The sequence below is a fragment of the Bacillus rossius genome, chromosome 5 (assembly GCF_032445375.1).
Source record: "Bacillus rossius redtenbacheri isolate Brsri chromosome 5, Brsri_v3, whole genome shotgun sequence".
Classification (NCBI taxonomy): domain Eukaryota; kingdom Metazoa; phylum Arthropoda; class Insecta; order Phasmatodea; family Bacillidae; genus Bacillus; species Bacillus rossius.
This window is the reverse complement of record NC_086333.1, coordinates 63,123,798-63,150,191: the sequence shown is the minus strand read 5'-3', so window position 1 is coordinate 63,150,191 and position 26,394 is coordinate 63,123,798. Positions and strand designations below refer to the sequence as shown.

The following is a 26,394-nucleotide window of genomic DNA, read 5'->3' as shown; positions in this document are numbered from 1 at the left end:
ATTGGATTGTTTTGTTTATTGCTTGATTCTAAGATTATTTTTACTTTTTGGTTCATATAACAATGAAAGATTTTTTTAGTTTTTAAAAATATTATCATAATATATAAAAATATTAAATGAATTATATTATATATTAATTAAATATGTAATAATATTAAAATCTTACTATAGTCTGCCGACAGACTTTTGATGGTGGAACAGGGGAAAAGAATTCTGCATATATTTTCACCATAAACATCTTACGGTGATCTCAATGATCATTTAAGATTTTTTAAGATCATTAAATGTTTGCTGAGTTATTTTAAAGGATAATATTTTAAAATAAAACAAAGTCATGATACTGAAGTTTCATATAATAATAAAAATGTGTGTCTTATAAACAAATTATTTTGTCTCTTATTTACAACTGCCAATAATAGGGCAAACATTTGGCAACTAAAGGAAAGGACTAAATTGCAGCATGTATAGGTACATCACAAAACATAGTAAAACTCATTTTATAATTTTTATAAAAATAATTAATATTCATTTTAAGACCTTATAAGATGTTATAACATAAGAATTTTATGAAAAATATACTTAATGCATATTACTGCACAATTTTTATTTTAATGCCTTTGTTTGTGTCATTTGGTGTCGATTGCAGTTTAATTACGCATTCATGCACAAAAGTTTTGTAAAAACAAAAAAAAAACAAATATTTTCACAACCATTCACGCTGGTGAGAAATGTCCAAACTTTGCTTGTGTTATGATTATTCATAGCAGATTATTATTTTTTATTTTATCGCCAACTTGCAGTTGACAATTTTTTACCTCAAATTTAAATAATATTAAATATTAATAACATAAGAATAAAACAAACTTGGGTCTACATTAGTTAGGTACTAGCTATCAAAGAAAAAAAATTACCCAAAGAATTTGTTTAGTTGAAGAACTTATGTAGAATGCATAAGAAAACCAAGGTATAACTGAAGCAAGCATCGAATTTTGTCAGTGACGAAAATAAGTAAACTTTACTTAGAAATCGTTAGAAAAAATTTAATAGTAAAAATATAACAGAGAAAAAAAACTTTCTTGATTTCAAATATGCCTATTCTATATTTGAGTAAAAATAAAGTTATTTATTTTTATTTTTTCAAGATATTTAGAAATTAAAAATAACTATATTCGCTAGCAACAATTAAAGAAAACAGTCATTTTGTTTAAAGGTAATATAGGCAGAGCTGGATATCCCATAGAACGCAAATTTTTTATTCCTATCTTAAGATAAAAATATTAAGAGTTTTTACTAAATATTTATTCTACAGAAATTATTCTTTTGTTATTTTTATTTGGGAACAAAATACCACTTGCACATGTTTTTTTTATGGATATAGGGGGCATCCATAAATTAAGTGAGGCGTTTATGGGGAGGGTTACGGGGGGGGGGGGGGTAGACCCGATTCTCAACCAATCTCACGTGAGGGAGAGGGGGGATCTTGGAAAATATCACGTAATTTTTTTTCTCCGCAAGAAATACTGTAAAAGTGCGAAAAACTGTGTTGAATTAAGTAAAAAATGTTAAAATGTTTCTCCACTAAAATATGGCTAAATGATAAACAATAATATTTATCGCGGCTATGTGAACGCCATAAAGTCACTTTTGAGACCACACATGAGTCCCCGTGGAATGAATTAGACTGCATATTCTTTAATGAATTTTAGTAGTTCCTATTTAAGTATTTTATAGTTAGATTTTCTCACTGTAATTCTGGACTATGTTCTGTCTTAAAAACTATACTTAACTAGTCTTAAATAAAAATAATGAAGCATATTTTTAAAAATAAATCCAAACAATCAAGCACAAATTAATGTATTTACACTAAAAATACGCATGTTAAAAAATCTCAAGTTTGTTGAGGGGGGGGGGGGGGAGAAGTGGGTTGAGTCAAATATCACGACATATATCACCTCACGTAATTAATGGACGCCCCCTTAAGAAAATACTTATCGCTTATCATTTTTTTCACTCACCCTATTAATTTTTTTTTGTGATGCAAGATGGGTGAGCTAAATTAACAAATATTTTAACGTGTCCTTCAAAAGATTTTATTTCAACCACACAGATTATAATACAATAATTTTTAACACATTTTTTGTTTAGCTATAAAAATATATTTACAATGAAATTTTCTTGTATACAATAATATTTGGAGAAACACGAACATAAAAGTGTTTCAAAAGGCCGGGTGTATTTTATTATTTGTTGTTCAAGGGAAGTATACAATAAGTGAGCCCATATTGAAAGAAAAAGTCATTAATTACCACTATATATGTATCTGCTCAGCATGGAGAATGCTAAACAAAATGGAGAAGTTGATATTAACATCGCTACAAAGCCGAAGTGACAAAAGTACTATCAAATTTATGGCTGAAATTGAATCGCCTTCAACTCAGTACGTTTAAGGGGGTAGTGTCCTTAATCATTATGATTATATAAATTCCTCTTTCTGATTTGAAATAAATTCATGTTATATCACTGGATAGTTATTTTTAAATGATACTATCAATTAAAACATTAGGGCTAATTTATATTTCAGTAGCAGCATTTACATGAAGCATGTAAGATTGTGGTAAACAGTTTTGAAACAAAGGTTTTTTACATGCACTTTGTAGTACAAATTATTATTTTAAAATAAAATTCGTAAATCAACAAAAGCCTGGGATTCTTGAAATCCCAGCAACCTGGCATTTCCAGGGTTTTAGGAAAATCATATTTTTAGTTATATGTAATATAATGCTATTTGCATGGCGATATTAGTCAATTCATGAATAGGAAAATAACTATAACTTAACTCTCATTCTGGAAAACGAATAACTATTAAAGACTTATGGCTTCCGTACTATCTTTCGATGTAGAGTCTACGTTCTTAAATTATTCTTGCAAATGTGAAGATTAATTTGACAACATATGACACTGCTTGTTATAGATGGTCAAAAAGGCTTACTGTGTTCTTTCATGCTGTCTTAGTTATATCGTCCAGTTTTTATATGTAATTTCATCGCTCGCTTCGTTTGCGCAATGGTGTGTCGTTTGAATGTGTCTTTTTTTGTATGTAAACTGTTGTCGCAATTGACTTGTCGGTATCAGACTATAGTGTAAGTTTGCGCGGTGAATATTTTTTCTAACAAAATTTATTCCACAGAATTATTTGTGTTGACTAAGAATGTCACATGTATTCATTTTTGCTGTCCATTCCTGAGGTTTTTTATATGACAACCAGCCTAAACAAAAATAGCATATATCCAAGGTATTATGTCAGTTTAATCTGTGTCAGTTATAATATGTTTACCAATTAAAATGTCCAAAGGAAATTTCCCAGTAGTTGCTTATTGTGTGTCTGTATGTATGAAGGCATGTTAAGAAATAATATTTAAATTGCAAAAATATATATTTATTTATTACACGTCGAGACACGAATACCATTCATTTTTAGTTAACTTAAAACTTGAATTGGAACACATTATATTTAGTATATGTGGACTTCAGAATAACTGAAGAGGACAGACACGTTTTTTTCGTATATTGTGCCGCATTGAAATTGTCACAACAAAAATATGACGTAAACAACTATGAGAGTACTTATTAAATTACGTATTTCATCACATCCAAGTTGTGGTTGCAATAATAAACTGTTAATTTTTATTTTTAACGCAGTGCATTTTTAATGTACTGTTTACAATAAGAACTATTAAACAAATTATGCACTGAAACTCGGCGTGTCGTGAGATTTTTAACGACAAAAATGCACTAAGTTCTGTAGGCAAAATAATCGTCATTGGGATCACTTCCGCAGCTTGTGTGCGCACTCTACCCGGACATTAAGCTCTAATGCCACGGCACAGTTTTTTTTCTTGCGACAGTCCTGTAGGAAAACTAGCAATTCATCGTTGGGACCACCGTGAAACTTGCTTGTCCACTCTTAACGGATGTTAAACACATGTTTTTTTTTGTGACAGCCCTGTAGGCAAACTAGCCATTCATCGTTGGGACCACCGCGCAGCTTGCGGTGCGCGCTCTGCCCGGACGTCCACTCCATGGTTGTCGCAGTGTTCGCGGGCTTCAGAACAGGCGGCTCTTGATGGCGTGCGCGAGGTTGTGGCTGTGGCGGCGGTACCACGTGACGAAGTACTCAAGCAGCCAGCCGAACACGCACAGCAGCATCAGCAGCGAGAGCGCGTGGATGCAGAGCGGGAAGCTGCCGCTGCGGTCCCGCACCACGCCTGCGGGAGTGAAAAAAAAAATAAAATAAAAACAAGGATAAGGTCTGGGAGAAAACCGGGCTCTTACAAGTCACTCGGATTACATGCAAGGTGCTACGTCACTCTGGGAAGCCTACGATTCACTCGTCCTTCTGGACATACCCGAATACTCACGTTTGCAAGCCTTCTTTTCACAGACGAGAGAGCCAAACCCGAAGTTCCCCGAAGTTCCCCGAAGTTCATTCTCGCTTTTTTTTTTCCGTACCACAACATGTGTATTTATTTGGGGAAAACAGTTTGCATGATTTCACAGTATCTTTAATGTAGCTATCCTAACCTAATCAACTGTCCACAATGTTTTAAAGTATTTATAATGTAGCTAACCTAACCTAATTGACCATTCATTATCATGAGTTGTATATTTATTTAAAATGAACAAAAAAAAAAAAACAACCGAAGATGCACGATCGGGAGTTTGACTCTCTCGTCTGTTGAAAGAAGGCTTGCCAACGTGAGTATTCTGGTATGTCCAGAAGGACGAGTGAATCGTAGGCTTCCCACGTAACTCTTGCTGTTGGAAGTGGCGGTAACGATTAGGTCATTTTGTAAGGTCTACGTCATGTAATTTGTCACAAATTTGATCTCTAAGGTAGTATCACAACTGTCTCTTGCAAACCTTGACAACTACTTGGAGTTGTTTACAAACACCTTTGACGGGGAAAAAAGGTGGCAAAATTATACGTATACCATTAGTAATACTTTTGAGCACAGTAAAATTTTTATACAAGTTACGAAACTGATACAGTAAAAGCTGAGCTTTGGCTACCTCATGTAGCGTCACAGTATTTGGTCCATTAAATCTTAATTTAAGTGCAGTTAAAAAAAAAAAAAAAAAACATAAAAAGTTACACTGCTCATGGAAAAAAAGTAATTAAAATTTAGCATAAATATTAAAAAAACTATTTCTTAATTAAAATTTTAAAAATATGTATAACAAATAATTGAACTTCATCTGTTGCACAAAATTTTATGAATGCGACAATTTGATTTTTTAAATAACAATATTTGGATGTTACTACCAATACATGAAATTTTTTTGTACATTTATATTGTTAAAAAAATTTTATTTTAGTCATAGTACACTTACAATCAGTAACAGTTCGCTCTACGAATGTTTAATAACTCAATTAAATAAAAATATATATTTTTTGGTTTTAAACATAAATATTTAAATTATGTGGTATGTGTAAGCTGATAAGTACGAACAAAAAATAATTATATATATAAATATAAATGAGGAAATACATATTTTAATTAAAAAAATATTGGGACCAATTTGTAACTAAAAATAACTTTGTTGAGATATTTTATGTATTTTTTTTTATTTCTCCAATGCCTTTCGATTAGAGACTTTCATTCGCAAGCTTGCAGAAAGCCCTACACAGGCCAGTCAAGAGTTAATTAGTCATTGAAAAAATATTTAATTATTGATGCATGATTGATTAAAGCTTGAGTCGGCTCGATTCAAGCTTGTCGTGGCAAGCTTGCAGCAAGATAGAAAGCGCGAAGACCAGAGTCTCTCCCAGTTTTTTTTTTTTTGCGAGGGGCGCACTAATTGCTGCTTCATATCACCTGGTAGTACTTTAACAAAATTAAAATAAGAGTTGGGCTTTGCTTATGTATATTTATAGTACGTAGGTACTAACAGTAAAGAATGTACATCAGGGCAAACACAGCTCCAAAAGAGAGAAAGGGAAGGGCGAGTTTAGGGGCGATAAACCTTCCCGAACAGCAATTATGTTGGAGGGTGCATTTATGTTTACTTAAAATACTTAAATTCAAATTTAATCTAATCGAAAGTTGCGTGAAAAGAGTAAAGTTCAGAATTTGCGAACATAAATAGTGTAAATATTTCAAGGCCAATCTCTGACATATTTACTATCGTGTTTTCTTTGCACGACCGTCAGTCCCCAAAAAGTCAACCTGGAGCCGCCCCTGTGTGAAAAAAAGGGGTTGGGGAGGGGGGGGGGAGAGTGTTTATAAGAGCCCGGTTGTGCGAAGCAATCTTGGAGGCGGCCTGGAAGAGACAGATCATAGGCTGTCAAGTTCATTCAACGGAAATTCTGTGCCATTTTGACCCGTGTATTTAACAATTGTTTCAGTGTTATCTATTGTCACTTTTCACACAGTACAAAATGCCCTCTTGTCAATTTAATGTATGCAAGTGTCAAATGTTTAATCACGCATTTAAATCTTTAAACCCGTCTGTGGGGTTTTCAAAACTAATTTCCCCCGAGTTTCTGAATTCCCGGTAATGAACTTACGGTGGTGTACACCCGTTGGACTCAAAAACAATATTTACAATCACAGGGAAAGAAATTTCGGTTTTGGCGCTCTGTATAGTGTACATGTCTTGTACCCGATGGTTACTAAGATGTAATATTTATTTTTAATTTTATTGAATAAACAGATTAATAAAACATAACCAAACTTATGGCGTATCTTGTCCTTAGTTGGCCACTTGAATTCAAATTGGCCTTTACTATATCTTTCCAATACACCGTTTCTGCAACTAGAGTTGGCCCTTTTTTGATGTGCTATGTTTCCAGATATATACGTACATTATAGAGCAAAAAAAGACATAACTTTGTAGTACAATGAATGTTTTTATTAATTGTATCTGAATCATCGTGTTTTGCTAAAGTTATAATTGGAATGTGAATTTTGGAACTAAATTTTTTATGTTGTATTCCATCAAGAGCAGGATACCAAGAATATTTATTTCTCATATCAAAAGAGAGGTAATTGAAAGATGCCATCATGATTTAAAATGTTTTTATCAAAAATCTTATATATAAAAATCAGTGTTTGTTTGTTCGTATTCTATGTGCTCACGAATCGTTCATCCGATTGAGTTGAAACGTTACACACTTGACTTTGAAACCCAGGGGAATATCACCGTTTACGTGAGATTTCAAAGAAATCAAACCTTAAAGCGGAATTTAATTAATTTGTTGAAATTTGTCATTTTATATGTGACGCTTTATTCCTCTGCACTGGAAACGGGGTTTTTCATTGTTGATGCCTTCTGCCAGGGGCGCAACAACAAGGGGGGGGGGGCAAGGGTATTTTGCCCCCTCTCTGAAACCTTGAAGTGGGGGCAACGGGGGCAAATAAAGTGCTGTGTAATCAATTTTTAGATAATAAAACTGCTTAAATAGCACCATTTTACACCTTGAAATACAATTTTTTCCCGGGGGAGGACCCCCGGATCCCCAGCTTCAATAGGGGGATCGATGATTCTTTATAAAAAAGTTTATTGCCCCCCCCCCTTTGGAAATGTAGTAGTTGCGCCCCTGACTTCTGCGTATCCATGGCAATTTAATATGACGCGTGAGTAGTATCGGATAGTTGCCAGAAAGTATTTTGACAGATAATCTTTTCTATGGTAGGAATACTAATGGTAGCACACGAGTCGAGAGAGAGAGAGGTAAAGACAGATACAGAAATAAGAGAGATATAGTGACATATAGTGAGACGGGGAGGCGGGGCAGCCACGCACCGACCAGCGGACCGAGGGTGACAGTGATGACGCCGTTGATGACCATGTACAGGCTGTAGGCGGCGGCGAAGCGGTCCAGGCTGCAGTGCTCGGCGATGGTGAGCGACTGGTTCACCACCATGGAGCCCTTCAGCAGCCCCACCACGCACGACATGGCCGCCACGCCGAAGAAGCCGTCCACGCACGCGAAAACTGCGGGCAGCGAGACACCCCGGTCAAAGACCTCTCCGGTCCCGAGGGTCCAGTCCGTCGGCAGTGACGTCACAGATAGCCAATGAGAAAAAAAAACTGTAGTTCAAGGTTGCTGTCAAGGTCACAGAAATACAAGACGGCCGTTGGTCAATGACCAGCACCACACACCACACACCCAGAAACTATTTTTCTTTGGCACAAACAGTTAACAGTTGAGCATTTAAGATAGGTATCCATTAAAAGTTGTACCAGATATAAATTATAAAAAAAGATTAATATATTCTTGTAAAACTTTAAAAACAAATTTTTTTTTTTTACTGAACAACAACTGCAGCACTTACTATAGAAGCAAGCAGCATATGTATTTGCCTCTAAACGTCCATTTGGAGATTTTACCTCGCTGTTAACCTGAAATGATTTGGAAGAGAACGCAGTGAATGTAAGTGGCTCCAAACACCAATTTAGAAATTCTGTCCTGCTGTGAAGCTGCAATGAATGGAAGGGAACGACGTCGCCAAGCCTAGATGAAATGGAAGGGAACGACGTCACCAAGCCTAGATGAAATGGAAGGGAACGACGTCGCCAGGCCTAGATGAAATGGAAGGGAACGACGTCACCAAGCCTAGATGAAATGGAAGGGAACGACGTCGCCAAGACTAAATTAAATGGAAGGGAACGACGTCGCCAAGCTTAGATGAAATGGAAGGAAACGACGTCACCAAGCCTAGATAAAATGGAAGGGAACGACGTCACCAAGCCTAGATGAAATGGAAGGGAACGACGTCGCCAGGCCTAGATAAAATGGAAGGGAACGACGTCGCCAGGCCTAGATGAAATAGAAGGGAACGACGTCGCCAAGACTAAATGAAATGGAAGGGAACGACGTCGCCAAGCTTAGATGAAATGGAAGGGAACGACGTCGCCAGGCCTAGATGAACTGGAAGGGAACGACGTCGCCAGGCCTAGATAAAATGGAAGGGAACGACGTCGCCAGGCCTAGATGAAATAGAAGGGAACGACGTCGCCAAGACTAAATGAAATGGAAGGGAACGACGTCGCCAAGCTTAGATGAAATGGAAGGGAACGACGTCGCCAGGCCTAGATGAAATGGAAGGGAACGACGTCGCCAGGCCTAGATGAACTGGAAGGGAACGACGTCTCCGGGCCTAGCTGGAATGGAAGGGCAGGGAAGGAGGCGGGCGCACCTGAGCGCGCGACGGCGGACGCGAAGCAGCCCAGCAGGTAGGTGTCTCGCGCGCGCAGCCCCAGCCAGCCGGCGAGCCAGGGCAGCGCGAGGCGCGACGCCACGTCGGCGCCCGCCGCGATGGACATGCAGACGGCGGTGTCGGCGGCCGAGAAGCCCAGCTCGGCCGACTGCAGGAAGAACGGGAACACCGTGAAGAAGTTGGCGTCGCTGAGGAACGACACGGAAAGCCCCAGCACGATGTTGACGTAGACGGGGTCGCCCAGCAGCCCCAGGTCGAGGAAGTCCGTGACGGCGCGCAGCCAGCGGCGGGAATGGGTCCCGCCATCCTGCCTCGCCGCCAGGTCGCCGCTCAGCAGGGACTGCCTCTGGAGGTCGTCGTCACACTGCTGCGAGAACTGCGGGCGACAACACGCTCCATCAAGGCCTGTTCGTGTCTCAACCGGCACCACTTCTACCAACCTCGCACTGCACGTGGCTGGGTTCACAAGAAAAAAAAAACATAAGCGACTGTGCACACGTCTTGCGCGAAATCGGTCCACAATTGAAATCTTATTGTTTATTTCAGCCAATGAAATTTCGGGATGTATTCGACATCTCTTGGCAGTGTAAGTAAGTAACTTAATTAACTACCAAATTATTATCCCGTGATATCTGACCAGTAATTTGTTAGCACAGTTTTTCAATATATAAATATTTACAATACAGACCAATGATAATTTCACATTGTAAAAAATCTAACAGTCCGTTATATTATCATTCTTTATCAGCACATGTTCTTGGTCTTCATCACTAGTCCATGGTCTGTATCGTCACTTTTATGTGGTTTATGTCGTCACTGGTCTGTGGTCTGTATCAGCACGTGTCCTTGGTCCTCATCACTAGTCCATGGTCTGTATCGTCACCTGTCTGTGGTCTGTGTCGTCACTGGTATGTGTTCTGTATCAGCACGTGTCCTTGGTCTTCATCACTAGTCCATGGTCTGTATCGTCACCTGTCAGTGGTCTGAGTCGTCACTGGTCTGTGGTCTGTATCAGCACGTGTCCTTGGTCTTCATCACTAGTTCATGTTCTGTATCGTCACTTATCTGTGGTCTGCGTCGTCACTGGTCTGTGGTCTGTTTCAGCACGTGTCCTTGGTCTTCATCACTAGTCCATAGTCTGTAGCGTAACCTGTCAGTGGTCTGAGTCGTCACTGGTCTGTGGTCTGTATCAGCACGTGTCCTTGGTCCTCATCACTAGTCCATGTTCTGTATCATCACTTATCTGTGGTCGGTGTCGTCACTGGTCTGTGGTCTATATCAGCACGTGTCCTTGGTATTCATCACTAGTCCATGGTCTGTATCGTCTTTTATCTGTGGTCTGTTTCATCACTGGTCTGTGTTCTGTATCACCACAGGTCCTTGGTCCTCATCACTAGTCCATAGTCTGTATCGTCATTTTTCTGTGGTCTGTTTCGTCACTGGTCTGTGTTCTGTATCACCACAGGTCCTTGGTCCTCATCACTAGTCCATAGTCTGTATCGTCACTTATCTGTGATCTGTGTCGTCACTGGTCTGTGGTCTGTATCAGCACTGGTCATTAGTCTTCATCACTGGTTCATAGTCTATATCGTCACCTGTCAGTGGTCTGTGTCGTCACTGCTATGTATTCTGTATCAGCACGTTTCCTTGGTCCTCATCACTAGTCCATGGTCTGTATCGTCATTTATCTGTGGTCTGTGTCGTCACTGATCTGTGGTCTGTATCAGCACGTGTCCTTGGTCTTCATCACTAGTTAATGGTTTGTATCGTCACCTGTCTGTGTCGTCACCGGTCTGTGTTCTGTATCACCACAGGTCACTCACCTGCCGCTTCCTGCGGATGACCACGACGCCTCCCTCCTCGGGCTCGGCGTCCGCCGACGCGATGGCGTTGTCGAACATGAGCACGTTGCTCGCGAAGTTGGCGACGAAGGCGGAGGGCGGTCGCGTGGCGGCTCCGGGCAGCTGCACGGCGGGGGGAGGAGCCGCGGGGGAGGACGCGGAGGGGTCGCAGTCCTCGTCGACGGGGCGCAGCAGGAGGTGCGCGCGGCAGTCCAGCATGGCGGACATGACGAGGCTGCCCCGCCGCGAGATGACCGTGTGGTCGTCGCACTCCGTGTCGCGCGAGCTGAGCTTCGGAGAACACAGGCCGAGCACATAGTACCACGGCGCCGACTACCGCACAGCACACACACACACACACACACACACACACATACACGGCGCGCGCAGAGCTTCAGGAAGAAAAAAAAATCGGTTTTCTGTGAAGTCGGTTTACGGACGATAGTTTAACGTGACAACGTCATAACAAAACATTGATGAAACGATTGCATACTTTTATGAATAAAATTGAATCTTTTTTATTGAATCATCACTATTTTGTATGGATACAAAGAAGGAGTGAAATGAAATCTACAGTTTAATTTGATAAATTTACTTTAAGTTGCACTCATTAATTCAAATATGTTTGTTACTTTAACGAAGATATTATTTTAACTATAACTTTTATACATGTTTGCTATTTAACTTCTTCCAATCTGTGTTATTCTGTTAAGGATAGGACGATGATAGGAAAAGTAGGAAACTAATGGGAGTGTTTCAAGTTTAATGTGCCTCGAAAAAGTCAAATCGATGGTTGTTCCAATCGAGCGGAAGAGAGATAGATGCGGCGCAAGCTACAATGAGCGTAACGGGACACAGCCTAACGGAACAATGTGCGTAACGGGACAATGAGTCATCCTTTTTCGTGCGTGCAGCCCCGGCGTTCATCGATTTATTAGACGTTGTCACGTCAAAAAAAAAAAACGCGATTTGAAAACGGCTCAAGATGTCCGAGAAGGGTCGCAATTAAAGTGAAATAAAAGCTTAAAAATATATCGTACTAACAACATTGGTACAGCGCAAGGTACAGCTCATGCCACCAGGATAGCGGAGCATCACTTGTCTCGCGGATTTCCCGACGTCTTCCCTGTATTAAACTGCTATGATATTTGCCAACACTACTCACTTCATACGTAACAACTAAAGCGATCGGCGCGTGTGCGTATGTATGCATGTGACTTTGTCCGAAGATAACTTTCAAACCGTTTATTGAATTGTCATAATATATAGTAGGTAGGCAGTATGGATAATGTTTGTGTATGAGAAACTGCTTTAGAGGGTTTTTACTATATATATTTACCAAATACACATGTAGCTATTAAAATCAAACTCATTGCTTTAATTTCTGGCTTAGAATATAAAGAGGATAGAGAGCATAGAAATCACAATACTGCATGCCCTAAGGCACACTTAGGAAAATAACAATCAATTAAATGTAAATGAATTAAATGTCAGGTTTGGAATCCAAACATGATAGTAGTGTCCATAGAGATCATTATACTACATGCCTTAAAGTAAACTAAAGTAAATAACAAACAATTACGAAGGGTTGTCTGAAAAGTTTCCGACCTCAACATGAAGATGGCAGCACTCGTCAATGAAAATTGGGGAATGTGTTTAGTCATGTTTTGGAATATACTGTCTGAGATTTCAGCCATTTTGGACGTGAATTGATTTTTTAACCATCGTTTTCGTGAGTCAATGCGCATATTTTTGTGAAAATGAAAAAAAGGATAATAAAGTGTCATTAAATATTTGTTTTTGAAAGGCAATACGCCTACGCTAATTGAAGACAAGTTGGACGGTGTGCACGGTGACTCTGCGCCATCATTTACCACAGGGATATTTTGGGCGGCTCAATTCAAACATGGCCACACCAGCTCGGGTGACGATGAACGTCTGCGACACCAAAAACCGCGAAGGGAGAATAAGCTCCAAAAAATGCAAAGACTGTTCCTTTGGCCGGAGAATAAACAGAGGTACTGTTTTCTAGGCTGTTATTTTGGAAAAAGAATAACATAACTACGCATCATATGGTGAAAATCTATGAACTGCGGTTTGAACTGCTTGACCACCCTCCTAACTCACAAGATCGACACCCAATGGACATTTTTTTTTGTTCCCTAGGCTAAAAGTTGCACTCAGAGGACAGACAGTTTTGTCGAATAAGGAGGCCATCACGTTCGTAAACAACTATTATGCAGAGAATCACGCAAACAATTGTTAAAAAAACAACAGCTGTCCAAAATGGCTAAAATTTCAGACAGTATATTCCAAAACATGACTAAACACAATCCCCAATTTTCGTTGACAAGTGTTGCCATCTTCATGTTGAGGTCGGAAACTTTTCAGACAACCTTCGTAAATGTAATTGAATTTTATCTACTCCTTCTGTAAGAATGTATTCTTGCGTTAACATTTAAAATTTTGTATAGTTATCTATGTTTTAGAATAAAAGTCATGGCTATATTTCTAAATAAATAATTTTTTTTTGGAAAAAAATTAAGTCAGAATAGACAAACCAATAGGGACACCTGTATTTCGCGAATACATTTCGTTTCAAGGTATTTCACAAAACACTGTAGCTTTTTTCCTGTGGTTATTGGCTGAGGTCTGTGAGAGGTGTCGTCCCGCTCTTGACGGGACCAATGAGAATATGGTCACCGTACTGCTGCACTCTCACAATTTGCCATTACTCTTAGAAAAAGCTACAGTGTTTTGTGAAATACCTTGACACGAAATGTATTCGCGAAATACAGGTGTCCCTACACACCAACCAAACCATAGAACTACAATTATTGTAGTTTAACTGGCGGTAGAATAATTTATTTAACTGTATTTAAATTATTATAGCTTTGAACCAAGCTCAAATAGCAAAAGTCTCACCAAGCCCCCCTGGCTGCAAAATCCAAAATGTGGAAATAAATAAAAGCGGACCAAGAGTCCAAGTTTCCAAACCCCTGCATGTTAGACTCTTTCTACTCTGTCCAACTCTTCATACAGACCAACCTCTGTCTCCTCTGTTCTCCTATACTCAATGCATGCAAATTTGCACCCCAAATGACTGTGCCCAGGGTTTTCCCTCTGTGTATGCAGGTTTTACTTGGGCCCAACCTATCTCTAGTTGTAGCCTAGATTTAAGAGTGAGCGGAGTTAGTCATGGCATCAAAGGCTGCCATGGCTGGCCAATCCCCTCCTAGCCCACGATGCATGCGACCCTCTCCTTGCATGGTTGATCCCACCATGACTAGGCGTATAGGCTTCGGCCTGAGACGCAGCTAGGTCCCTCCCCTAACCCGGACCCCTCCCAAATACACTAAGTTTTAAGTTAGTTTGGGGTAAAAAAAACCAAGCTCAGTCGCCACGGCTCCGCATGTGTGCACACGTGCGGATCCCACGCCTGTTCGCAAACGAACTGTTACGGACTGGTGGAAATAAGCCCTATGCTTTAGCACAGGAAAGGGCGGTGTGCGTCCAATTGTATTACAAAATACCAGCGCACTACACACATGTATGCTGGCAGTTCGTTAAACTTAAGTTAGCTTCTGATAATTTAAATTCAAGGTTCCTCCCACACCACCTTCCCTTTCCTTAAATTCAACGTATCCCACACCACAAACACTATCGTAGCCGATGAAGAGTAGAGGTTCAGGCTAGGGCCTCTCGACGAAGAACCATTATTGATTGAATAAATAAGGCCGGATTCTAAAAAAAATGTTGGAACATGAATTTTAAATTTAAATTGTTTCTTAATGATTCTAAAAAGAAAACTGGCTCTGTCAAAATCCTTTATCTTCATACTATTTCCAAACAATATTTTCAAGGATATTAATGTTTATTTTATTATAAAATATTAAATACATAAAAAATAAATCTGATTAAATATATATAAAAAGAATCTCCTCCTATGAATGGTGCGAGACGAACCAAAAGCCAAGCTGAATAGTGGACGTACCTGATGTATGTAACAGTTGGGATCTCCAGAACCGTTCTGTCTCTTGAGATGATCCTCTTCTTCTGGCACCACGTCCATCGAAATTACGTTGTTTTCCACCAAGCTGACGCCATTGTTGTTGTCCTTCAGCGGGATGTCAATCATTTCTGTGAAATAAGATCACCCGTAGAAAATATACTCAGGCCTAAAGAGAATCACAACTTCCGGGGAGGAGAAAAAGTGTTAGTAGCTGTATCAGTTTGTTGTGTAGCTTAGAAACTTCGCTTTTATTTTAGTAGGCTTAGAGCGGTAGGAACTGCTTACGAACTAGAATAAAGTTAAACTTTTAGATTCAAGGTAATATAAGACGCTACATCTATGCATTTTATGCAAGATTCGAACCTAGAACCCACTCGTAACGATTATATCTGGCAGTTTTACCGAGCTCAACTTTAAGGTCTGGTCATGTAAGACATTCAAACCTGAATTAAAATATTAAATGTCATCTCTGTTGGCAGAAATATAAATGGAAAAATCTATTCTGCGCTTGAGTTATGTTCATTGATATGCGAATTTCTCGTGATTTCATTTTACCATGCTTGACAGAAAACACTGGATAAATTGTTTAGGTGTCGATACCATTACTCACTGCTGTCATATTCAACCTTATGTTTTGGTTTCATCATGATTTGGTTATAGGTTTGAGGTAAGTTTGCTGTTTGCTTGTACAACTATGCCTTAGGTGGAACAAGAACTAAAAACTCCAGACACAATTTCCCTAGAAAATTGAGGCAGGAAAGTTAAAATCAGAACAAAGAAGAAAAAAATTATTTTCTGTACTTTTACTAAAGTTTCCTTAAAAATATTGTAACTTTGTATAACATATGGCTATGGTAATTTTTGCATATATGAAACACGTTTTCGAGATAATACTGAGTATTTCGTACGAAAATTGGCACACAATTTTAAATTTTGATTGATATTTCATTCAAGCATAATTTTTAAACCATGGAAAAAATAATCGAATATTCAATAATTTGAAATTATTCTGTTGTATAATGCTTATTAATTTGCGCAGTTCATACTGGAAATCTATCCGGAGAAAGGTTTACAAACAACTTTAACTACTGGAGGTACTGGGACAACACAAAGCATAAATTCCCGGGTAAGAATCCCACCCAGTATTACTGCGAACACGATTTTGTGGTATACAGTCGTTTCATTGTAAATGTACAAATGTACAAATATTTTAAATTTAACATGGATGCTTCTGTTCCATTTACAAAATTCTTAAAAAGTTATATGTAAAATTGATCCGGCATTATTTGGAGCGTTATATTATGTAATCCGAAAATAGCTAGAGATAGCCGCGTTCGTATATTTTTGGGTGTATTCGGGCGTTTATTCACGTTGACCCATAGGTAATACAGATGTAATGCCTGTGTTTGCGTTCACCAAATGTTTTTATTTTTTTTGTCTTAGAGAAGCTTCTTACAAATTATTTTAAACTACTTATTTTAACTTTTATCAGTATTTTGGTATTTACATTAAAATTTTAATTGACTTTCGCTAATCTGGAAGTATCTATTATCCAACTCAGGCGTTGTCACGAACGTACAATATTAAACACTGATTAGTTCCAAAAAGGTAAAAGCAACACGTTCTTTGAGTGATTCTTACAACGAGTACAATGAGTAGTTGATCTATTTAACATACACAATTGCTGTTCTACTATGGTTGCCATAAAAACACTCAAGTAAAGAACAAAAAAATAAATAAATACACACAGTGAACAAGAAAATAGTAAAGATGAAAATAGTTACAAGTTGAGATAACATTAAAATTTCATGGAAGGAAAAATAATTAAATCACACTCAAACATAGTGGGTGGAAAATGACAAGGCAGTGGAAAGAAGAACAGTTATTACAGAAAAACAACAGCATATCCGGAAGACCCAGTTATGCACAGACCAACGTAGTGATGGAACAGATAATCTGGCCTTCACAACAACAATAGCGAGGACGAACACAGTATGCTTTCTATGAAAATACAGTTGCGAGTTTTTGGGAACTGGCATATGCTCCCGTCATCAGGCAGAAATAAACTAAAAAAAAGACATACATAAGTAAAGGTAAAAAGGAAGAGATTCATCTCGAAACTTATCCACGAAAGTATCGTTGATTGTCAGCCTCTAGAGTGGCCATGGAATCTTACTTGTAGGATTAAAGAGCCTTTACTACTAAGAATATTGAAGCGGTACGTTAAGTGACCAAGATGGAGGAGAACAAATCCACCTCGACATTGATCTACAAATGCATCACTGATTGTCAGCTTCTAGCATGACCATGATACCGTATGTGGAGGATAAAAAAAAGCCTTTACTACTAAGTATAATGAAGCAGTGCGTAAGTGACCAAGATGATGGAGAAGAGATGCACCTCGACACTTATCCACGAACGTATCGTTGATTGTCACTCTCCAGTGTGGCCATAATACCGTATGTGAAGGATTAAAGAGCCTTTACTGCCAAGAATATTGATGCGTTACGTTAAGTGACCCAGATGGAGGGGAACAAATCCACCTCGACATTTATCTACAAATGCATCACTGACTGTCAGCTTCTAGCATGACCATGATACCGTATGTGGAGGATAAAAAAAGCCTTTACTACTAAGTATAATGAAGCAGTGCGTAAGTGACCAAGATGATTGAGAAGATATGCACCTCGACACTTATCCACGAACATATCGTTGATTGTCACTCTCCAGTGTGGCCATAATACCGTATGTGATGGATTAAAGAGCCTTTACTACTAGGAATGTTGAAGCGGTACGTTAAGTGACCAATATGGAGGAGGACAAATCCACCTCGACATTTATATACAAATGCATCACTGATTGTCAGCTTCTAGCGTGACCATGACACCGTATGTGAAGAATCAGAGAGTGTTTAGCACCAGGAATACTGAAGCAGCAAGTGAGTGACCAACACGGACACTTATCCACGAACGTATCGTTGATTGTCACTCTCTAGCGTGACCATGATACCGTATGTGAAGGATGAAAGAGCTTTTAGCACCAAGAATACTGAAGCAGTACGTAAGTGACCAAGATGGAGAAGAAGAGATGCACCACGACACTTATCCACGAGTGTACCGTGCCTATAGCGTGGTCATGGTACAGCATGTGAAGGATCAGAGAGCGAGAGTCCCTGGACGCACCGCTGATGACCGGCCTCCGGCGCGGCCGCACCAGGTGCCGCCTGACGGGCTGGTACAGCACGGCGCCCACCACGCCGTTGAGCGAGATGCCGCTGAGGACCAGCAGGGTGCCGCGGTAGCCGTAGCGGTCCAGCAGGCACTGCACCAGCGGCGGCGCCACGATGAAGCCCAGGCCGATGCCCGCCTGGCACACGCCCATGGCCAGCGCGCGGCGCTCCAGGAAGTACGTGTTGAACGCCAGGTAGGAGGAGGGCGCCACCATGCCCAGCCCGATGCCTGCGGACCAGAGCGCACGAGCTCAGCTCGACGAGTACGGCACCGCAGTACCGCAGTGCGCAGGGATGTCTGTTCTTTGTGCGGAGACGTGCCCGGCACGAGGCATGCACACCAGAAAGCAGACTGACGATTACTTTTAGGTCAGGGGTCGGCAGATTCCCTAATGAGATGAGACAAATATTAAATAAACAGATTATCCATTCAATTTTTACAGAGCCGCAACATTATTTTGTTTCTATCTACATGGAATTTTAAGAGGATAAAGGAAAGCCCAAAAGATTTTTTTTCACAAATTAAAAATAAAGTCTTAAAAATAAAGGCTACTTAAGAAAAAAAATCACGTAAATGCAAAAAAAAAAAATGTATGGTACAGTCATAAAGTAGAAAAGTAGAAAAGTCTACTGGTAATACAAGACAACCTAAATTTGTGTTGGCAAGGGTGCGTGCGCAGACTGAGGAGATGCGTTGTTGTTGTGCCGTTTGATTTTGTTCTGCCTTTTTGTTTGTGTTGTGGCAGCGCAGTGAGTTGTAGAGCCGTAAAATCCCATGAAAAGAGCCACATGGGGCCAGCGGGCCGCGGTCTGCCGACCCCTGTTCTAAGTAAATGAACACAGAAGGCATCGTGATGTCCACATACAACTCCTTTTTTTGTGTCCTTGCATTGGGATGGTGTCACTATGCCCAGTTCGACGTCTGCAGAGCAGAACAAACATATACCATTTCTTCTAGATGAATGAATAGTAATGGCACCACAATGTCCATAGTGTACCACCACACCGCACCAAAAACTTACGCAAAAACAAACATTAATCTTTTCAATACAGTGAAACTTAAACAACATAAAATTAATCTGACATAGAAGAGAGGCGGACTAAATCGGAAACGCGTATTGTAAGCCACTCGGGATTTGGAAGAAACCATTCACCACGTGGTCGTCTGTGATTTGGATCTTTTCTGAGAGGATAGTTTGAAAAATTTACGAAAATATTTTACTGTTGAAATTATTTAAGCCTATGTTCATTAAGATAAGGATGACTCGTTCTTTTTTAATTGTAGTAACTTCATAACGTTTACAGAAATGAATCTGTAGTTTGTGAAATGTGACTTGTCTCAAATTGGATAGTTCTCAAAAATAGTACCAACTGGTTTACATATCCTTCTGCCATTGTTGTTATGCCAACAATGTTCGCAGACAAACTTCATGATTTGTTTTGCAAATAACGTATGGGAAATGGATGCCTATTTGAATAGAATTTTAAAGAAAGGAGATGACTTCATGGTATATGCCTACAATGTTCGCCCCATTCACGAGTGAGCCCGCAGTCGTATGTACGTATGTGTTGTCATGAGTGTTTGATTATCGAATGCTGAATTCATATTGCTATAAGTTTAAACAAGAAGCTTATGTTTCACTGCCCCTGATCAGTCCCTAAAAACATTCGCAGTTATTTTGTTTACCTAATAGTGGTGGTGTTTTTATTAATAAACCCTGTTTTCGCAATGAGCCCTGAAAATAACATAAACCAGAAAATAAATAACTCGTAAACTTCGAAAATTTTAACGAACAGAAAAACCACTTGAAAAATAAAAATTCTCATCCTAAAGTGGAACATGATTGGATCAGCATCAAAACGTCAACCAGTTTGGTCACTGTGGTTTCGGCTACTCTTATTACTGCTACGTTTATTTATATTTTAACCTAACCTTTTGTGAATAGGTTTCTTTTTAAACTTAAGTTGAAGATTTCTTTACTTGGTGATCATTGTTTTATTACATATTATGTCTTGACATTTCGTTTTCTATCAAAGTATAACATTAAAACTTACTCAATATTTTTATAAAGAATTTAGTGAGATTTAAAAGAGTACAAGTACAAAGCTTAAGTTGAGCCATACAAACATAAGTCCAATCTTTATGTTATGCACTCGTGGCTGATGGAGAATGTACTCCATTTGGAAGAAATTGATCACGAGTTCATTCTTTACGGCCACACACATATGAAGGTTGATGGAAATCACAGTGTTATTGGAAGACTAGTACTTATTTTTAAACTCTCTTTTAAAGTTGCACACACTTGACATACACTGTAATATCTTTTTGTAAATGAAATAGAAATATTTATGTAATTTTACAGATATTTGTACATTTGTAAATTTAAACTAAACCAACTGTACAACTACCAAATAATTTTCGCAGTAATTTTGGGTTCGGATACGTACCCGAACATTTATGCTTTGTGTTGGGCCAGTACCTCCCATGATTAAAGTTATTTGTGAACTGTTCCCTGATAACTGATAAGCTTTTCAGAATTAACTGCGCGTATTAATAAATACAGTAAAACAAAATATATTCAAACTGTTGAATATTCTATTGCCATTTCCATGGTTTGAAAAAATAATATGATTGAATGAAACATTAATTATAATATAAAATTATTCTTCAATTTTCGTAAAAACATACTTGAAAAAAGTTTTTTTATATATACTGTACAAAGTTAAAATATTTTTTCTTTTCGTATTACAAACTATTTTTTTTGGCAACTGGTTGCCAAAGGGATCTTTTTGTAAAAGAGTACAGAACGTTTTTTTTTTCTGTGTGGACTCATTTGTTTCTGAGGTACAGATTTTTAACTGTGCACGAGAAAACTGCTTCCCCCCCCCCCAATCGCGAACCCTCTGCTTCGCCAACCATCAAGCGCTCAGGAAGTATCGCGGTCGCCTCCCCGCGGTGGACCACCTGAAAGTGGAAGCAGGGGCGCAACAACAGGGGGCGGGTCAAGGGTATTTTGCCCCCCCCCCCCCCTTATGAAACCTTGAAGTGGTGGCAAACGGGGGCAAAGAAAGTGCTGTGTTATCAATTTTTAGATAATAAAACTGCTTAAAAAGCACCATTTTCCACCTTGAAATACAAATTCTCCCGGGGGAGGAACCCCGGGCCCCCCGCTTCAATAGGGGGGGATCGATGATTCTTTATAAAAGGTTTATTGCCCCCCCCCCCCTTGGAAATTTAGTTGTTTTCACAATGAGCCCTGAAAATAACACAAACCAGAAAATAAATAACTCGTAAACTTCGAAAATTTTAACGAGAAAAACCACTTGAAAAATAAAAATTCTCATCCTAAAGTGGAACATGATTGGATCAGCATCAAAACATCAACCAGTTTGGTCACTGTGGTTTCAGGGCCCACCTGAAACGATGCTGTAGGTGAGGACTATGTGGCCGATGCTGTCCGCGAAGATGGTGAGCATCAGCCCGACCGTGGACACGAGGGCGCCGATCAACGACACCATCCGGTAGGACATCTTCCGCAGCAGGTGGTTCGTCACCAAGCCTGGAACGGACGACCAACGTTTAATACACCCCCCTACACCTACACTGTTAAATTTAGTTTGTACTTATACAAGGATAGCCCTTGGAAATTCAGTTACCAACGATGTCACTTGTGAAATTTCAAGGAAGAGCTTTGTACCACTAGCAGTTTGTTTTTTCAAAATGTCTGCCTTGGAGTTTAACAAGTGACTAGCTACAGTACCCGGCGTTGCCCGGGCTGAACACAGGGTGATACATTTTCCGCGAGTCAAAGCAAAATGGATAGCGCTATATCGCAGTGTGGTGGACATAGAGAAATGACACGCAATTGCTGTTTGTATGTCTCTCTGACATATAATTTTCTGTTTACCCGTGGCGATCGGTTGAACAGTTCAGAAGTTTATGCGCTGCAGCGCCATTTAGCGGAGGGTTACAAAAAAAAATGGATAGCATAAAAACCTTCTCCATGAAAAAAAAATCACTACGATGTGCCAACTTTTACGGCAATCGGTCAAACGGTGTTGGAGTTAACCAACGTCATACATACCAACTTCCTATTTTTTATATATATATATATATATATATATATATATATATATCGTTGGCAACTGGGTTTCCAAGGATTTCCTTGTAAAAAGTTCAAAACATTTTTACAGTGTACCTAGACACAAACGCTGTGTGCAAGCCTTCAGAAGAAGTCACGCAATTTGAAAACTGCTCAAGATATCCGAGTGGCGTCTTTTACGACAAGCATTTGAGAATGCGCTGAGGTCGAAAGGGTCGTACTGTTCCGGTATTCCTTTTTTCAAACATTATTTTCAGGAGAGTAGAAAGGGCTAAAAACGCTCTTTTTTTTTCCTTCAGAATAATTTCTTAGACATGAAAAGACCGGTCCTGATTTTTAAACCTTCTCCCTGGTTTCAGGACTAGGTGTTTGTGATGTCCCTTTCGCTTCCATCCCGCGGAAGGCAATGGTAAACCACCGCAGTATCATCCTGCCTCGGCAAGCATGGGTACGTCACGGATGTCACGTGGTGACGTTACCTCTGCTCGCGGTACCCAGTAATGAGTAATTTGACTTATCATCATCATCATCATCATCAATGGTTAGGCATGCCAAATACGAATGTGGACATGCTCACTAATGAAATGTACATAATCCCCGGTTACAACTGCGGTGAAATTTTTACTCTCTTGGATGAACTCTATGACATGTAGATATAATAATATAAGAAGATGGAGTATCGCAAGAATGTATAGTATCGATAATGAAACACAAAGTTTCAACTTTGCACATCACCTATTCCAACTATTCAGAGTTCAAGTTATCCTCTGTTTTGTTGCCTCCGACTCACTCAGACATTCAATTCTTTTGACGAGATAACGTCTTATAAATCGATGAACGCCGGCTGCTCGCCCGAAAAAGCATGACTCATTGTCACGTTCCGCCTGAGCCGAGCGTGCAAGAACCGGCCAACCACCGTGCGAGAAAATCTTCTATAAATATCAGAAATGTTAAGGCGGGTTTTTTAAAAGCAGCAATAAAAAAAATCGATTTATGTGTCCAGTTTCGTCATTTCAAATTAACAATTTATTGACATTGATTTGACTTCAGTTTATTTCTATAACTAATTGTTCGTGATTATATTTAAACAAATTATTTAAATTTAATTGGTAAAAACTGTAAAAATCTTTGAAAATTAAAAAAGTATGCAATTTTTCAATGTTTTCTTATGACCTTAATCACGTAAAATTTATCGTCCGTAAACCGACTTTAGAGACAACACTTTTTTTTTTAAAAAATAAATCTCATCGACAGCTAAATGAAGTTATTAGATATAATTCATTTTTTAGTGCGTGTTTCCATAAGTTAGTCTTTCTGGTAAGAAATCTCGTAACTTTCTGAAGTTTGTAAGTTAAATTATAATGACGATAATAATGATGTTAGGTTTAATACAATTTCTTGGACATACGCCATTGCACTGTTTGTCACGTGAAAAAATTCATAAATGCAAAATAATAATTACAAATGAAAACATTAACCCGCAGAAAAAAACCCAGAATCAGCTGATGTCAAACAGATAAACCCAACGATGAATCTAAACAGGTATTATAGAGAACACAACGACGACAACACCGAAGAAAACAGTAGGTTTTCTATGACAAAACAGTTTCATTGTTTCGGAAAATGGCATCTGTTCCCGTCATCATGACTGGCCGCGCACCTTGCCAATGGCATGCGAGGAGTCCCACTGATTGGCCGAGCACCTAAGACGTTTTATTATTGGTTGGTGTCTTGGTGTGAGGGTTGTTGGTTCGCAAGTGGTTTTTTGTTGTTAATGGTTTCTTTTTAAATTACAGGTATTACACATATTTTTTCAATTCAATATTTGTTGACCGATAACCTTGTAATTGTTGACAATAAATGTTGATTCTTTTATTTTCCTTTTTAATGGGACGTTCTTCCTGCATGAGTGGTGCAGCATTGTACCAAAGTAATTTATGGCTGTTGTCCCAGGCATGTTCGGGAAGTATAGATTTTTTCAGTTTATGTTTTTTTTTCCATGACAAAACAGTGCCAAACTGCAATGGCGTATGACCAAGAAATTGTATAAAATCAAAACTACTCATTGCATGAACCATTTAAATAAATCATGATGACGTGTTGTTCGAGCCGGAGGCTAGTTTGGATTCTCAGCCATCACCCTGCTGAGCTGATGACTGCTGCTGATATGGACCAGGCTAGAAGATACTGCGGTGGTTTACACTGCCTTCCACGGGATGAAGGCGAAAGGGACATTGGCCAGAAGATCTAAACCACCGACTTAATTTAGAATGGAGTTTTTAAAATACAGACAAGAACTAATGACGAAAACATCGAATTTTGGAAATAAACCAAGCTCCTATACAAATCAGTACATTCTTCTTTGTCACATCATTTCGCTGAAAAGAAACGAAGAACAAAATTATATTACGTTGAGTTAACGATAAAAATGGTTACAAAACGTGAAATTTGTTGGTTGCTGCACCAATGGACATAAATCCTGGCGACAGTCCTGCTTTAAATTTAATGTCACAAAAAATTTTTTTTTCAGCTTCTTGCCTTCTATATACTTTCCTATCCCATCTCCTTGCTCATATCATGTTAATGTCTATGCATGGTGATAAAGCTACTGACAAAATTACTCACTCTATGGCTGAAGAACGTGTAATATTGCCAAATTTGTGTTATTTTCTGACACAAGAGTGAGTCACACACACACACACACTTGTACACAAATAACTCGGTGTCTGTTGTATATTGGCTGTTGTTGACTTCTAGCCGTATATCATGTGACTGGGTCATTCGAGTTATACAGTGTTGTCATTGGTTTCTTGTCCTTCAGGGCTTGTCTGAACTATCTGCGATTCAATGAGAATCCAGTTCGAAGGTGTAATGGTATGCTATGCATTACCACCTTTCTCCAAACAACAACGGGAATTTTACAGTTATCTATTTAATTCAATTGGTTATTTATGACTAACACCATTTCTGGTTCAACTTTATGCCAAAAAAAAACCCCAATAAAGAAACAAAAAAAAATTACAATAAATGAATATGCAAACACAGAGAAAACAGATGAAATCAGCCGATGTAAAAAAAAGCACACAAGGGGCAATTATGAGACAGAAGCAACAATAAAAGCAAATAAAGACAAAAAAAAGACCTTGGACAACACAGCGGAAAACAGAAGAACCCAACATTGGTACTAAACAGATAATGTAGACAACACAATGACAACACAGAGACGCATAGACGATCCCAGCGATGGGTCAAAACAGATATTCTGGACACCACAATGACGACAGCACAGAATAAAACAGCAGGCTTCCTAAGACAACACTTGCGACGTCTGTACTTTAATAATTTTTTGACTGATTCCTTCTACGGAATTTTCTGTGCGGCTTATGTTTCTAATTTTTTTGACTTCGGCTGATTTTCGAAGTTTTCTGTATGTTTTCTATGATATTTTTTTTATAATAAGTAATTTTTTTTTGGTTCGTTAATGAGGTTTCGTATGACATACAGTGTAGCTAGCAATGAATTATGTCAAAAATAACATCTTGAATCAAAGAACGGATCTATCCTTACTAATATTATAAATGCGAAAGTAACTCTGTCTGTCTGTCTGTCTGTCTGTTTGTTACCTTTTCCCGGCTGAACGGCTGAACGGATCGTAATGAAATTTGGCAAGGAGATAGGTTATATCCTGGGGATGGACATAGGCTATCTTTTGTCTAAAAAATAAATTTTAAACGGGTTAAAAAAATATATCTTAATTTTATGTAATGTGTGTCATAGATAAACAAACTGTTAGTGTCATTCCTCTATGTCTGCCGAGCAATAGCTTTCAAGCCATTACGTTACGTTTTGCTATTGTAAGGAACTAAGTAGAGAGTAAGAAAAAAAATAAAGATCTTGACAGTTTGTAGTGTCGCCATATTTGTTTCAATTTTTAATACCGTTTTTGTATATTACAATTTAAATTGCAGTTTATTATTATGTATGT

General features: G+C 38.8%; 1 protein-coding gene across 1 annotated transcript in view; it reads right to left on the bottom strand.

Moving 5' to 3' along the window:
• Positions 1 to 2,066: 2,066 nt before the first annotated feature.
• LOC134531891 (uncharacterized) overlaps positions 2,067 to 26,394 on the bottom strand; it is a 102,486-nt gene continuing 78,158 nt past the window's right edge. Inside the window, exons 4-10 of the mRNA XM_063367907.1 lie at positions 21,723 to 21,866; positions 18,260 to 18,535; positions 15,060 to 15,205; positions 11,048 to 11,356; positions 9,204 to 9,600; positions 7,807 to 7,998; positions 2,067 to 4,265 (exon numbers count right to left, since the gene is read on the bottom strand). Of these exons, the coding sequence (XP_063223977.1) occupies positions 4,105 to 4,265; positions 7,807 to 7,998; positions 9,204 to 9,600; positions 11,048 to 11,356; positions 15,060 to 15,205; positions 18,260 to 18,535; positions 21,723 to 21,866 (1,625 nt within the window). The 3' untranslated portion in view covers positions 2,067 to 4,104. The remainder of the gene's footprint in view (positions 4,266 to 7,806; positions 7,999 to 9,203; positions 9,601 to 11,047; positions 11,357 to 15,059; positions 15,206 to 18,259; positions 18,536 to 21,722; positions 21,867 to 26,394) is intronic.